The following is a 15,321-nucleotide window of genomic DNA, read 5'->3' as shown; positions in this document are numbered from 1 at the left end:
AGGTTAATTATGATTTTCTTACTTCTGTATTCATTTTGGGAAATTTGAGAGATGACCTTTAATTTGTGGTGTGTCCAAAAGCACAGCTGCGTGTATATGGGAAGGTACAAACAATCTTGTATGAGTGATTAGATTAGCACTTTGCGTAGTAATATTTTGAATGAAAAGTAGTCATAGCTTCTTTAGGTACAAGATGCCAAATTGTCTCTAATATAACACAAATATATTTATGAGCCTATTGGGCGATTCACCTCATCAGAAGACAGGAAAGATCTGTATATTTTCAATGATGAATAACATATTGAAGTATCTCAAAAAAGGATGTATAAAGTAGATTATTTATTTCTCGGCAGCTATTTATTCGGCACAATTGACATACTGTGCCACAGACGATCTAAATAAGAGGTTTTGTTTTTTTCCCGGCCTCCTGGATGTAACTTCTTCATTGACTTGACATTTGCTTTGAAACAAGCCATGCCCCATAGATAAAAGCCATATTCTATCCCGATGTTGTGCGGTGGATGTTACAAGTAGGATTTTTAAGTTGATAAAGGTCATTATCGTAGGTACGATTGCACTTGTAATTATGATAATCGGTGTACGTGGATTGACCATTTAAAGGAATGTATTCATTTTTCAAAGTAATCCCACCCCGATCTCCGAGTGAATTAAATAAACATTCAAAGATGTAAACATTTGTTTGGCACCTTCCTGTTCCTGCTTCTTATAGGTATCATCAAAGGGTGAGTCGTTTCCCCTTACAATCTTTGAAATTGACAAATGTTAACTTTTTATCATTCATTTGTCTCCTATGCATTTCATCATTTGTACTGTTTACCGCTTTACAGTGACCGACGTTAAACAGCCCGTGCAGTTATTAAATGGCCAAGTGTGGACAAAGGGTGAGTATTTTTCCTTTATTTTGAGTGTTAATATTTACTAATATCCATTGCTATCAATGTAAGTATGGCGTGTAGATGTCCAGAAGAGGAAAGGGAAAGGAACAACACTACCACCATGTGGCTTTTGAGAGTTGCATCTAAACCCTGCTTTAATATGACTGTACACTCATCAGTTGAATATTAATCGGAGCGTACGCCAGCATCCAAAAATGCAGGAGTAGCAATTGTGGAGGTCCTGGAGGGCCGCTATCTTGCAAGTTGTTGATGTTTCCTTCCTGGTCCGGATTGTGGTTGACAAGCGTCTTTAACATCTTGGCCAGGCTCAAATGGAGGATTTACACGGTTGCGGCTGGTTGGGATAAGATTGAACATATCCTTTTGATGCCAATAGGGAAATGGTGTGTTGGAATGGGAAGATGTGAAGGTGTGAAATTGTATCGCTCCAAAGTGGAGAGCTAAGTTGGGGGTGTCGACGGGGGCGCATGTGGCCCCGGGTCGGATTGGCTGGTCTGGCTGCCTGGGCATGTCGCTCAAGGGGATGGCCATCTGGGCCGATTGTTGCACTGTTGGCGTATGAGGCGTCGGGCGCAACTTGTCCATCATGTTGTACAGGGCCCCAGCTGAATCAGAACCAAGAGCCTCAGATTTGAAAGACTGACGTGTCGCAAGCTCTAGTTCACATGCTTGCTCTCAACCGGGGGAAATTGATTGGAATTTGAACGTCCTGCTCGAAGGTCTCCATGATTACAAAGTGGAGACCACCGTCGGGAGCGTGGAGAGGGGCGCGTATCGCCTGGAGTCCGATTGGCTTGTCTGACTGGGCACGTCGCTCAAGGGGATGGCCATCTGGGCCGCTTGCTGCGAGCCCTCGTCGGCGTTGACGGCGTAAGGCATCTTGGACATGAACGCCAGGCTCAACTTGAAGAAGACGTTATGCAGGGCCGCTCGGTACTCCTTGCGCACCAGGCAGTAGATGACCGGGTTGAAGCAACTACTGGTGAAGGCCAAACAGTTAGCCAGCGGGAAGAAGTAGGTTTGCGCCCCGTAGAAGGACGGGCTGATGTCGACCACGTCCAGCTGGATCAGGATGCTCCACAGCGTCAGCACGTTGTACGGGAACCAGCAGGCGCAGAAGGACAGCACCACCACCGCCACCGACTTGGAGATGTCAGCCTTCCGCCGGCAGTTGCCGCCTTTCAGCTTGTGGCGGCAGAGGAAGCGCAGCAGGAGAAGGTACGACAGGATGATGGTGGCGTACGGGAGCAGGAACCCAAGAACCACACGAAGGAGCTGGTTTATCCCCAACCAGGCGGTGCCGTCCGGGAAGAGGAGAAGGCAGGCCGTGTCGTTGCCGCTTCCCACGCGACGCAGGTCGGCGAACACGGCCCGCGGCGTGGCCGCCACCAGGGCCGCCGCCCAGATGAGAACGGTGACCGCCGGGGAGGTGCAGCGCTCGCTACACACCGAGGCCCTGGGCTTGAGCGCGGCGGCCACGTAGCAGTAGCGCATCAAGCTCATGGCGGTGAGGAAGAAGCAGCTGGCAAACACGTTGAGGCCCGTGAGCAGGGATACGGCTTTGCACATGGCCACGCCGAAGGGCCAGCTGTAGTCCAGCGCCACGTCCATCGCCCAGAAGGGCAACGCCAGGGAGAACAGGAGGTGCGCCAGAGCCAGGTTGAAGACAAAAAAGTTGATGGTGCCCGTGGTGATGGTGCGTGTGGAGTAGAGGAGGAACAACACCAGCAGGTTGCCCACCACGCCGGCCGTGGCCACCGCAAAGTAGACCCCCGAGATGAGGGTCCGCAACCACGGTGAGCCGTCCCCGGCCAGCTCCAGCCCGCCGGTGTAGGAGCTGTCGTTATGCGGCGGCAAGTGCGAGGAGTTGCACGAGGCGCCGCAGCCGTTCAGGAAGTTTCGGAAGAACTCCATCCTCTTGCCGTCGCTGTCGGACATGTTCTGGATTCCGGGCGTCCACCTGCGAGATGAGTCGCTGCGTGGAAGGAAAGAGGAAATGATGATTGCGTAACGGGCGCTGCGCTTTTATGAGCAAATAAGTGGATTAGCCAGATAAACAAATTACACCCAAGTGTTAGCCGCAGAGTTTGCTAATCCGTTTTCCTCTCCAAAGAAGACAATTTCTCTCATCGGACGAGTTAATTGACAACTGCGAGTCACATTATGATCATATTTTTTAGGAGCATTGGATTTGAAGAGCAATATGGCATATTCTACTCAATGTTTCTATGAAAACAAACCAGTCACGATTGTAGAAAGACACGAGCGTCTTCTTCCGAATATATCGAGCGTGAGAAGCTAATGCAGCAATTGACTCGCTTCGCCAGTCCAAGAACAATTACATGGGTCCTTTATTTTGTTTTTATTACAATAGTTGAGGAGGTTCCAGCCTCTGCCAAGAGTCCCATCAAGGAATGGGAAATGAAGTCTTGAATGCAACTTGTTTGAAAACACTAACTAAAACAAAAAAGAGGAAACCAATCGCCCTTTGACAGTCAGAATAATAAAATATTGCTTGAAGAAGAATGCAATCCAAAGAGGCACGAACGAGGCATTTTGAAAAATTCGTATCAGCATTAGTGTTTAACCTTGTAAAAAACAGATCATGCTCATCAATGTAAATGATAAGATATTTCATGTGCAATTGAAAGAAAAACTCACCGAATGATCCAGATTTTGTTTGTTTTTCTTTCCCCCTCAACAAGTGTTGTGCTGCAGCTCCCAACGTGGAAGTTATCTCGGAGGCGGTGGACCAGAACAATGCGATTATCACCACATTGATGCTCCACCCCATCCTCTTCCTCACTGGAAATGACCTGGTATGGACACTGCACTCACTATTGGGATGGAATAGCAATTGTAAATACAGGTGCTTGTCCAAAAATTGGAATATTTTAGGAATTGAGATGATCTTTTTTTTTTTGAACAAAGATATCTATCTCCATCAGTCCCGCGACACACGATTTAAAAAAATATGTATTTTTAGCAATACAGTGATGTATTATTTTTATGATTGAATATAAATGATGAATTTGAGTATTACCAAATGAAATGAAATTTCAATTTTAGTACAAGGCAATCTGTCATTTTCTATTGATGGGGTTAGCCGGGGTAGTCGCAATGAGTCATCATTACCAGTCGTTGATAGTGGAAACAACATCAGCGCCGGTGAACCGCCAAATGAGATTAGGCGGCAACAGGCGGAAGAAGATGCAAGGAGTGAATGGCAAATTGATGAATGGCACCTTGGCAGCAAAACAAAAACAAAGTCATTTTCATAAAGTACACGCTGCAAACTGCTACATTTCAATCTCTCAATTGTTGGTCTAAGTCAACATCAATTACTAGTATTGATTCCAAAATGGATTTGGTGCAATCTGGAGAGAACACACCATGTCAACGTTGCTGTGTCAATCTATGAAGAAATAGACATTAATGTGAATTATATCAATAAAATAAACCAACTTGTTTGACTTTAGGTTAAAGTTAGTTAATTGCATAGTGTCACGTACGCGTCTGTGACAATTAAAATCGGAATCATAATGGCGCCATCTACTGGATGTAATAGTAATGTCGGGGTGTTCAATGTAGGTGTCAGAAAATGTTCACATTTTTTACACCGCTTGTCATCATCATTACTACTGATAGACGAAAAAAAGTCACAATAGACAAATTCATATCGTTTTTGTGATTATTTTAATTATATTAAATCACAATCACGCCATCTGCTGGACGTCTTTATATTGTTAAATCTGTAGTGACGTCACGTGCGTCAAATTAAGGGTTACAGTTTTCATGTTTTTAATGATGTTTTTGAATGAAAGGTGTGTTGTCTCTTTAAAAAAAAGTTTGTACTGTTTGTCTTTGTTGACCGGTCTCCGTGTAAAACAAGTGGAATAAAAAGTAAGGAGCCACTTTGATAGCCTCCATTCCCAGCCCCATCGGCGCCGTCTACTTGCTGGTGGGGTTGTCGCGCGCGCACCCGCGCGCATGCATGCATGCACGCACTAACTCAGCCACCAGGCGGAGATGCGCATCCTCTCCCTATTATTAACGTTAATAACGTTATCTCTCGCGTCACTCGCCCCCAGGAACGAGACGGCACCCGCTTCTCCGCACCAGCGCCAGCACCAGCACCGCTGGCTTCGAGGGACCGTGCCTGTCTGTCGGGCCGACCGGTCGGCTCAGGTGCACCGACCCCGGCCGTGATTTCGACGGCGACAAAGTTGCAAGAGCAGCAAGTATGCGTGTCGCCATTGTGAACGAGTAGTGATGGGATTCCTCCGCCTTCAACCCTCGGAGCGAGGTAAGTCCGACTCCAGTTTGGAGTTGGTTCTTGTCACTTTTTTGTGTGTGTGTGGGGGTCTTGCAATGTCCCGGGACAGCTAGCTTCCCCCAGCATCCTCCTTGTCCCCTTCTGTCTCCCTGACTTGCACCACTGTTTGATGGCTTTCGCCTCGTCCATCTTCATTTGATCAACAAAGTTGGCGCAAACAAGGCTGCCTGCCGTTGTGGCGGATCAGCGCTGGATTAACGGCCATTCCTCGCCTCGCCTCGTTTCACCACCTCCCCCTCTCTCTTTCTTTCTCTCTTTCTATCTCCTTTGCATCTCTTTCAAACGTGTGCATGAAAGTCAAATATATACGTTGCGCAATGATTCATGTTGCGCGATTGGTTTGTGGAAACCCAGCAATGATGTGTCGTTGCTTGTTGTTTCCGCAGGTTTGCATGCGGGGGGGTTAAATAGGGATTAGCGAGCAGTACAGGAGGGCCATCAAAATGTGTCATTATTAGGCCTGGGAAGCATACAAAATGATTTGATCCCCCCCCCCCCCCCCCCCCAAAAAAAAGAAAAAAATGGTAGCTATTAAATGGAAAACATAGTTGCAAGTCCTCAATTAGTGGCTCAATACAGATGTTTTTCGAGCCTTTTGAGAGTAGGAGTAGGCATAATCCTTTGAGCAGTGTGGGATTGTTGATTCATGTTTTTAAGGATGCAAAATAAAGCTGTTCGTTTCTGCTACACTCACCGTCCTGTAGTAAAGTAAATTGAATATTTAAATGAGTGCGCCCTGAAGATCTGCGGGTAAAATACATGGATAGCAAAATAAAAGCAAACGCGATGACGACAACAACCAGTACATGGTGATCTGGTGATGTATTTACATAATAAAGTCAATCATCAAAGCACATGGCGACCAAAATGTTCATAGCAGGCTGAAAGCAGGTGCAACAAGCCAGTGCAGGTGCTGCTGCTGTTTTGGTTAGCAATGTCTAATGAAGTGAGCTAATTACAGATGTTTTTGATAATGTTATCGTTTGCAGTTCATGTATTTTGGATTGTTGTGCAAAACAAGGCCTACATTCCACTTCCTCCTTTTTTTCCATCCTCATCCGCGGCGCTCCTCTTCCCGCCCCACCCCGCCCACCGTATGTGGCCAACCCAACATGTGGGGAGGTAATCCCAGCTATTAGGGTAATCTCCTCAGCACGACGATCAATAGAGGAGGGTGCGCGCCATCTACCAGACGAGAGAGAGAGAGAGAGAGAGAGAAGAGGTTGGGGTGGAGTGGGGGGCAAATTTGGGCTAAAGAAAAATGATTAAATCATGGAGATTGGGTCAGGGGGTTGGGGTGCGGACAGGCGATTGGGGGGGGATGGGTACTGACTGAGCAGACAGGACGACATATTTGTTAACTGGGCTTCTCTTGGCTCTACTTAATTTCCCTCGTTGGATTGAGGAATCCATCCATCCATCCATCCATCCATCCATCCATCCATCCATCCATCCATCCATCCATCCATCCATCCATCCATCCATCCATCCATCCATCCATCCATCCATCTATCCATCTATCCGCCTTCCATCGATCATGTTATCCCAGATAGCCCCAAAGGACCAAATGAGAGGCCTAAAAATAGCTCATCTGTGTTCAACTTGTACTTGATTTTTTTTCTATGTTGAAAAAGAATATTCCTCGTTGTTTGAATATGTAGGTGCTTTGCTATGTGCAAATCAATCAGACAATGACTTTGTTTTTCAAAGGCAGGGCATCCAGATGGAAGGTGGCGGGCCGGCGCCGAGTAAGACATCCGCCGATCCCTTCTTCAGTTCAACCCCATCGAGGGCCGAGACGAGATTGGATGAGCGCGCGAGGGAATCGGGTTACTATAGCGCCATTCTACTCGTAGCAGCGGGGTGGTGTAAAAGATGCAGTAGCCCCGACGGGGAAACCTAATCCAAACCCTGCCGCCAGCTGTCATTCTTGTGCTCCGCCGCGGGGCAAAACGGCGAAGCACGTATCGCCTTACCTCCATCGCCACCATCGTTACCTTGATAGCGCCTTGCGGGAAAGGCATTTTTACACAGGGTTGGCGTTTTAGAAGATGAGCCACTAGCTATGATAGCTCCACTGCCAAGCTGTGCTAGTGCCTCAGGTTGTTCAGTGAGTCACGATGGGCATTGGCAGAAATGTTACATTTGGCTTCAGTCTCCACCCATTTTTAGACTTGTATGATATCGTTAGCGTTTCGGGAGTCGTTTGTAAATTTGATAGCAATGTGTCCATCTTTGGTCGGGGGCTCGAAACGGGAAAAACCCAAGTGGCAGCAGAGCGCCGCCGAGAGAAACGGTGGCGGCGAGTCGACGCTGACCTTGCCGCGATAATCTAATCCCCTGTTGAGAGTGCTTTTTTTAGAGAGCAAGTTAATGCTGGCAGATTATACACCAGTGTCTACCACACCAGCCAATCCACGCTGAAAAGTCCACACAGTCAAAAGTTAGCCTGGGAATACCAACCAAAACCAAATTTGGTGAAATAGTCAATCAAGTATTTGTGTATTGTTTGACGGTATTGGACTTTGCTGGCAGGCTTTGGATGTGATGATAAAAGGCCACTCACGAAGCAGCTTGCCCCAGTGCCGTGAAGAGTAATAATCCCTGTGTATGTTGTGTAACCGCACCCTGGCTTGGACAAGGCAAAGAAGGGAGGGGAGGGGAGGGGAGAGGAAAAATGCGCCCAAGTGGGACTGCGGAGCCGGCCGATGTCTAATCTCTTAGGTAGATGAGGCTGTTTGCCCACACCGGCTTCATTGTGGCTAAGTCGCTCGAGGAAACAGCTGAGCCGAATGATGTGCGGGCCTGCCGAGGCTTTTTTGACATCATCCAAAATGACAAGTGGATTTGCACTTTAGCATCCATATTATTGCTGTCAAGTGTCAATGTATGGAATGAATTGAAGATGCGAGGCCAAGGTTGATTTTATTTTTTGGTCAGCGTGGCTGCGGACACAAGCATAAGGACAGTCATGTGCTCGCTCTCCGGTCAGCGGTAGCTTTGGCACAGGTCTACTGCAGCTTGTTGGGAATATTTGGATGACCTCATCGCCAAATCAATTGATCTAGCCACTAACTGTCATATGTGGGTTAGAAAAAAAAAAAAAAAGAAAACACTTCTAAAAATAGCCACAATAGCCATTTTGGATGCCTTCCAAAAGTCACGTTTGGCGATGAGGCTATTTGCTGTCCGTCCTTGGCAGGAAATTACGCCCACGGTTTCGGTGGGGCATGCTATTTTCGTGCACGCGCATATGAGAGCACACGGCGGGAGTTTGTGCTGAGCTGGTTGTGGGACGTCAGGATGAATCAATGTGGGGACAGCTGACTGGACATGCCTATTCATGTGCCAAAGAAAAGGGAGAGAAAAGAGGCGCGAGGCATTCTAAAAGATATGACGGGGGGGGGGAGCATTACTTGAAACACCTCCAAAGGCAGCACTACTAGGGCAAGCAATGAGAGGGAAACAAGTGCGGAAAAAAAAAAAAAAAGATCTACATTTATCATGCCTACTTGGAAATTGCAAATGAGACTTTTAAACGTGTAGCATTTCAGATGGATCGAAAACGAAAGAGTTCAGCGAAAGGTTATGAACGGCAACTTGAACAGTATTTGGATGCGCCATTTTTGTCTGGGATTGAGTTGACCAATTTCATGTTGACCATCCTTTGACGTGACACTTAAGGCGTTTTCCGCTTTGCTTCGACAAAGGCTCTTAGTGCCGCGGTGGCGAAGCCCCCCCCACCCCCAGACCGATGGCCCGTTTATTCCCATCTGTTGACTTCATCTCCATTGTGTTTTAAACTTAACCCTCTAATTGCCAGCCTCCACTTTCTGGGAGGACAGCGTGGCACATTAGCCCTACGCTAATCTGACTGCGTCTACAAACAGCTGCCACGTCCGGACGCGATTCCATTTTGTGATAAAGTGACGGCCAAGTCGCGGAAAAATCGAGTGTGGAGGAAGGCTGGTCGGTTGCTGTCGCGGTGACACGCGGGCCGCGGCCTCCTTTGCTGGAACAAAGACCCCAACCCACCCCCAACCCCCTTGACCTAGGCGGCGGGGGCCCAGACGTGAAGCGATGTGACAGTTCTGGTGCGGCTGACACAATAGCAGGTTTTCCTTTTTACTGCCCGGATGGCGACGGGACCGCGGAGTATACGTTGTGTGGCTGGCAGAAACAAAAAAGGGTGTGTTTGGCCCGGTCACATGTCGCTCAGAACAGGCACCATTGTGCGCTGGCTGGCCGGCCGGGGCACGTGTCCCCGGAGCTACTTAGAGCTTAGTTTCCACCAAGTTTGAAAAGACTACACAAAAAGCCGTCATTAAACAGACGCGTTTAACAAGCTGCCGCCGCCGCCGTCATGTCAGCACTTAGCCGCGACACAAGTGTGCGTTTCTTTCTATGCGGGGCAAAGTTAGGACATAATGGATTATTGATTGTGAATTAGAGTGCGCTGACCCCGAGGGCCCATCCTCATTGGCCCACGAATGAATACGTCTCTTCATGCTTGGCCTCACACACTCAATTTGGACAGAGGCGGGCGCTCTAATACATGCAGACAGCCGCCTCTCTGCCGGTGAGGGACAAAGGTTATACAAGAGTGCTCTGAAATTGTCCTAAATAGGTTGTCGCTGGCAAGCTTGTGCTTATTTCGACCTCATTTGTTTGGCCGTGCGCTTACAGTGAAACTGAGCGGAAACCGGCGCTTTCTTGACAGCGCTCGTTAGGCCACGAGTTGCCGAATTAATAGTGATAGATGACTGGTGAAGTGATATGGGGGGGAAATCTTATTGTACTACATTGTTGTGAATTTGAAAATGAAGATTTTTGCAGCGCAGCTGTTCAAACGCAAAACGTTGTGTTTTAGGTTGACTCTCTTCTCGGCGAAGAGCGGCCGGCCCATTCCAAAGCGGTCATGCTTTGTCCGACGACCTAGCAGCCGTGCCAAAGCGACCTCGTCGGCAAAGTCGTAGCGGCCACGCCGGAGGAAGGCCGATCAATGGAGGCCAAAGCCAGGCGGCAGGACGACGCGCCGCCAAAAGACTCTGAGACGGAGGAAGACGGCGCTTCGGGCCACGCCTGCGGCGTGTGCGGCCGCAGCTTTCCGCTCCTCAGCTCGCTGTCGCAGCACATGCGGCGGCACACCCGCGAGAAACCCTACAAATGCCCCTACTGCGACCACCGGACGGCGCAGAAGGGAACCCTCAAGGCGCACGTCCGGAGCCACAAGCTGGGCCTGTTGGGCTTGGGCGAGCGCCAGGCGGAAGCCGTAATAGCCGACACTCTGGAGATGGTGAAGAAGAAAGGGAGCAAGAAAAGAGAGAAAGACTTTGAGGCGGAGGGATGGGACACGGGGCCCTTTTCCTGCAGCGTCTGCGGCCAAGACTTCCCTCAGGCGCCGCTACTCAAGTCGCACATGAAGCGGCACCGGGCCGGCCAGGACCACGGCTGTCGCATCTGCGGGCGCCGCTTCCGCCAGGCGTGGTTCCTGCAGAGCCACATGCGCATCCACCGGGTCAAAGCGCAGCTGCGGGCCGGTAAAGAGGACGAGCCGCCCGCCACCATCAACGGCGTGCCCCAAGACGGCGCCGCGCTGGCCAACGACGAGTGCCTCTACGAGCTGTGCGGTAACTGCGGACACTTTTTTGCCGACTGCGACACCTTGCGCGCGCACGAAAGGTTACACAGACACAGTCACAGTGCGCGGCAAGATCCCGAGGCCTCGCAGCTGACCAAGAACAGTTTTCTGGAAAGCCTCCGCTTGGCCTGCGTCGCACCAAAGGAAGCCCAGGCAGAGAGAAATCCGGGCCGGAGAATACCCCAGTTGGATCCGGTGTGCAGCTACCAGGCTTGGCAGTTAGCCACGAGGGGGCGACCGGCGGAATTAGCCGAGCGGTGTCTCGGCTGGGAGGAGGGACTTGCCGACGTCCAGGCGGCGTACGACGCGGTCAAGAGCGAATACGTCCCCGGCAAGCCGGAGAAGAAGAGAAAGGCCATCGACGTGGCCGCTTCCAGCGCCAAAAAGAAAAAGGGCGACGCGGAGCAAGCGGACGAGACCGCCTGGGACAAGAAGAGCTTGCAGAAAGACCGCATCTTGCTCAACGGACTCGGGCGCGCCTTTTACGAGGCCATGCAACACAGAGCCAGCAAAGACAAGACTCAGGAACAGGAAGGTAATTATTAACACTCCATGAGAGTAGATCTGAAAGTGAAACAAAGTGCTTGTACTTGTGAGGAGAAGAGGGAGGGATGAAAGGATGGAGGAATGGGCTAAGGAGCCCTCTTGTGGAGTGTAATGGAATTACATGATGCATCTTCCAATTGTAGTATTGGATGAAAATGTATCATTGAGTCCTTGTATGTTTTGAAAATAGTTTAGTCTTCATTTTGAAATGGCAGCAAATGTACTTTTCACTTTTGATTAGCTTATGATTTGAATGCTCCTGCCCCCCAGATGCAAAGCCCCTGTCGTGCGAGCACTGTGACTTCCACGCTGCGGACGCCTCGCTTCTCACGTCTCACGTGCACGCGCGGCACCCGGACGCAACAGCGAGCCAAAATCTTAGCAAAGGCTCCAGGTATGTGGACTACCTCAGGAAAAGAAGCGCGCTGCTTTGTCAGCCTTATTGGAACCCCTACCCCGGTTTGCCTGGAGAGTTGAGCATCAAATCGGAGAAGTTGAACGACGGCGAGGCCAATACGGCCAGCGATGTTTGCACTCTTTTGAATTTGTCAACACCGGCGGACACTAAAGGCACGGAATCGGCACAAAACGAAGCGCCGCCGAGGCATCGGTGTCCGTATTGTTCCCACGCCACCTGTTACCCCGAGGTGCTGTGGATCCATCAGCGGGTGTCGCACAGGGTGGGCAACGCGAGCTCGGCGGCCCCCAAGTGGGCACCGTGCTTGAATGGCGCCCGGGGTCCAAAGGGCTCGCGGTGGAGACGAACGGGAGCTCCGCCGTTCCTGGAAGGGAAAGACTGCCCGATGTTGCCCGCGCCCAAAAGCGGGCGCACGCAAGCGCCAGCCGGCAGCGGCACCAAGCAGGTGCCCGCTAAGAGCCAATCGGGCACGGGGTCCAAAGCTCAGGGAAAGGACGCGAAAACCTCGGATTCACGCGGGAGGGCCAAGTCCGAGCACAAGCGTTCGGCGGACGGCGCGGGCAAAGCAAGCTCGTCCGGGAGAACGGCGGCCGTGGGACACTTTCCAAAGGAGGGCTTGGGCTTCATGTTGAGTCACGGCGGGACGTCGTCAAAGTCGGACGGGAAGCGCCCCGAGAAGGTCCCTTGTCCGAGTCCCAAAGAGGCCGACGTTTGGGCCGCCGTGAGCATGCAGGGGCACCGGGCCTACTTTGAGCCGTTACTTTACGCTCAGGCCAAGAGCAACATTGCCGCCGCGGACAGGCCGGCGGAGTTTGATGCCACCAGTCTACTGAAGAGCTACGGTCCTCACGAGCTGGCGGCTCTTTACCAGCACTGGGGCTTTGTGGACCCCAGGTTGGACCCACGGGGTGAGTGGCCCTTTCACAGCAGCTTTCACAATGCCTGGGAATCTTCCTAAAAGCCTCTTTCTGTCTTTCCAGCCATGTTGCGGCTCAACGGACATTTTGCAAATGAGGTCCATGCCTCGTCAGAAGCTTCCAAGCAAGTAAGTTAGCGTTGCCCTGCTCTAACGTGCTTGATCGTCAGAATAGAAAGTGAGTGGCGAGAAGAAGCAGAGGTTTATTCCCAAAATGTTGTTGTTCCCACAGGTGAGCGGGCGCTCCACTTCTGCCTCGTAACAGAACACCCATCGCCACCGTGACTTTGTGATCCAAAACGACGCAACGGACACATTCTTGTATGCAATGTCATCCGGTGGAATCATCAGGACTGCTGTCGTGTATAGTTAAGAAATGAACAAAGAAGAGGCCAGCAATCCAACATAAGTCATGATCAAATTGATGTTACCAGTTTGGGCATCACTATCATTTGGTTCTTGTCTTTGAACATGATCGAAGGAAATGTGTGGAAACAAGGAAGAAAAGAAAACGTCTTCACGGGACACAAAAAGAGTACATGAATCTGATTGAATCTGTCAAAAGTAGGTTCTTGTCAGCAGATGACGTTCATGTCCAAAGACTTGTTTAGTATGACCATCTCATTCCAGTTAATGTCTTTGTGTTTGCAGACTTATGTAGTCTTTCTACTTGTAGTTTTGTATGTATGTCTCCATAGGAAATGTGTTTGTACCAAAACAACAAGCCATCAAATATGTTGGGGGGAGGGAGGGAGGGGGAGTGAGTTTCTTATTATTCTTATTATTTTGAAGTAATTTGTACAAGATAGTTAACAATTAATTCCAAATGAAATGGAAACAGTCTTGTGTACTTGATAGTGTTTGTAGTTTGAAGAAAGAGAATAAAAAGCTTCTTCAAGTGTGATTGTCCAATTGAAATTGAGCAGCAGACTTCATATGGACCCATGCTGATGTGGAGTGTGGCTTTGCCAGGGCCTGTTAGTAGGTACACCTGAAAATGGCAGTGTACCTAATGGAGTGTCTGTGTGACGTCACAGATCAACCAGCCAATCAGAAAGTGGGGGTGAGGGCGGGTGTGGTACTTTTCACTTTCACTTAAGCTTTGACCATGATTTTTCCCTAATGAAGTGGCCTATGATTAGGTACACCTGAAAATGGCGGTGTACCTAATGGAGTGTCAGTGTGACGTCACAGCTCAACCAGCCAATCAGAAAGTGGGGGTGAGGGCGGGTGTGGCACTTTTCACTTTCACTTAAGCTTTGACCATGATTTTTCCCTAATGAAGTGGCCTATGATTAGGTACACCTGAAAATGGCGGTGTACCTAATGGAGTGTCCGTGTGACGTCACAGCTCAACCAGCCAATCAGAAAGTGGGGGTGAGGGTGGGTGTGGCACTTTTCACTTTCACTTAAACTTTTTCCCCTAATGAGGTAATTAGGTACACCTGTGTCAGTGTGACGTCACAGCTCAACCAGCCAATCAGAAAGTGGGGGTGAGGGCGGGTGTGGCACTTTTCACTTTCACTTAAACTTTTTCCCCTAATGAGGTAATTAGGTACACCTGTGTCCGTGTGACGTCACAGCTCAACCAGCCAATCAGAAAGTGGGGGTGAGGGCGGGTGTGGCACTTTTCACTTTCACTTAAACTTTTTCCCCTAATGAGGTAATTAGGTACACCTGTGTCAGTGTGACGTCACAGCTCAACCAGCCAATCAGAAAGTGGGGGTGAGGGCGGGTGTGGCACTTTACACTTTCTGATTGGCTGGTTGAGCTGTGACGTCACACTGACACAGGTGTACCTAATTACCTCATTAGGGGAAAAAGTTTAAGTGAAAGTGAAAAGTGCCACACCCACCCTCACTTTCTGATTGGCTGGTTGAGCTGTGACGTCACACGGACACTCCATTAGGTACACCGCCATTTTCAGGTGTACCTAATCATAGGCCACTTCATTAGGGAAAAATCATGGTCAAAGCTTAAGTGAAAGTGAAAAGTGCCACACCCGCCCTCACCCCCACTTTCTGATTGGCTGGTTGAGCTGTGACGTCACATGGACACAGGTGTACCTAATTACCTCATTAGGGGAAAAGTTTAAGTGAAAGTGAAAAGTGCCACACCCACCCTCACTTTCTGATTGGCTGGTTGAGCTGTGACGTCACTCGGACACTCCATTAGGTACACCGCCATTTTCAGGTGTACCTAATCATAGGCCACTTCATTAGGGAAAAATCATGGTCAAAGCTTAAATAAAAGTGAAAAGTGCCACACCCGCCCTCACCCCCACTTTCTGATTGGCTGTTTGATCTGTGAGGTAGGCTCGGACACTCCATTAGGTACACCACCATTTTCAGGGGTGCCTAATAACTTTATGCATTTTTTCATACGTGTCAAGAATGTGTATTTGACTACTTGCTCTTTATTGTGGGGGACACCAACACATGTATTGTCATATAAAGCAGTTAATCAAACGTTTTGTTTTCATGCCCCCAAAAATATAAACAAGGAATAAAACACCAGACAAGTTGTAACATAAATGTTTATTAAAAC

The 15,321-nt window shown here is 49.4% G+C and overlaps 2 protein-coding genes across 3 annotated transcripts; one reads left to right on the top strand and one right to left on the bottom strand.

The window, feature by feature from the left end:
- The first annotated feature begins 64 nt into the window (after nt 1-64).
- On the top strand, nt 65-13,539 carry LOC147040685 (zinc finger protein 516-like). 2 transcript variants are annotated; one of them, XM_085900440.1, is made up of 7 exons: nt 65-902; nt 3,623-3,736; nt 5,009-5,223; nt 10,124-11,429; nt 11,711-12,766; nt 12,839-12,903; nt 13,007-13,539. In XM_085900440.1, exons 4-7 carry the CDS (start codon nt 10,256-10,258, stop codon nt 13,034-13,036), a joined length of 2,325 nt encoding a protein of 774 aa, XP_085756566.1. In that variant the 5' UTR covers nt 65-902; nt 3,623-3,736; nt 5,009-5,223; nt 10,124-10,255; the 3' UTR covers nt 13,037-13,539. The 2 variants fall into 2 exon arrangements, with proteins under 2 accessions (XP_085756566.1, XP_085756567.1); XM_085900441.1 differs by having other exon boundaries at nt 6,964-11,429.
- Nucleotides 935-5,502, bottom strand: LOC147040686 (relaxin-3 receptor 1-like). Its single transcript, XM_085900442.1, has 3 exons — nt 4,053-5,502; nt 3,579-3,754; nt 935-2,892 (listed from the first exon to the last, which is right to left on the bottom strand). The coding sequence occupies exon 3, from the start codon at nt 2,853-2,855 to the stop codon at nt 1,647-1,649; it is 1,209 nt and encodes a 402-aa protein (XP_085756568.1). The 5' UTR covers nt 2,856-2,892; nt 3,579-3,754; nt 4,053-5,502; the 3' UTR covers nt 935-1,646.
- Nucleotides 13,540-15,321: the final 1,782 nt, after the last annotated feature.

This window comes from Syngnathus leptorhynchus, chromosome 20 (assembly GCF_054491065.1).
Source record: "Syngnathus leptorhynchus isolate UIUO chromosome 20, UIUO_Slep, whole genome shotgun sequence".
Taxonomy (NCBI): Eukaryota; Metazoa; Chordata; class Actinopteri; order Syngnathiformes; family Syngnathidae; genus Syngnathus; species Syngnathus leptorhynchus.
Note: the sequence above shows the minus strand (reverse complement) of the source record. Positions and strands in the feature narration are given on the sequence as shown.

Excerpts from the sequence above, each read along its gene's own strand:
- LOC147040686 (XM_085900442.1), bottom strand. The coding sequence starts at position 2,855 with ATGTCCGACAGCGACGGCAAGAGGATGGAGTTCTTCCGAAACTTCCTG.
- LOC147040685 (XM_085900440.1), top strand. The coding sequence starts at position 10,256 with ATGGAGGCCAAAGCCAGGCGGCAGGACGACGCGCCGCCAAAAGACTCT. Across the intron at positions 11,430-11,710 it reads CAAGACTCAGGAACAGGAAG|ATGCAAAGCCCCTGTCGTGC; the intron begins GTAATTATTAAC and ends CCTGCCCCCCAG. Across the intron at positions 12,767-12,838 it reads CCCCAGGTTGGACCCACGGG|CCATGTTGCGGCTCAACGGA; the intron begins GTGAGTGGCCCT and ends CTGTCTTTCCAG.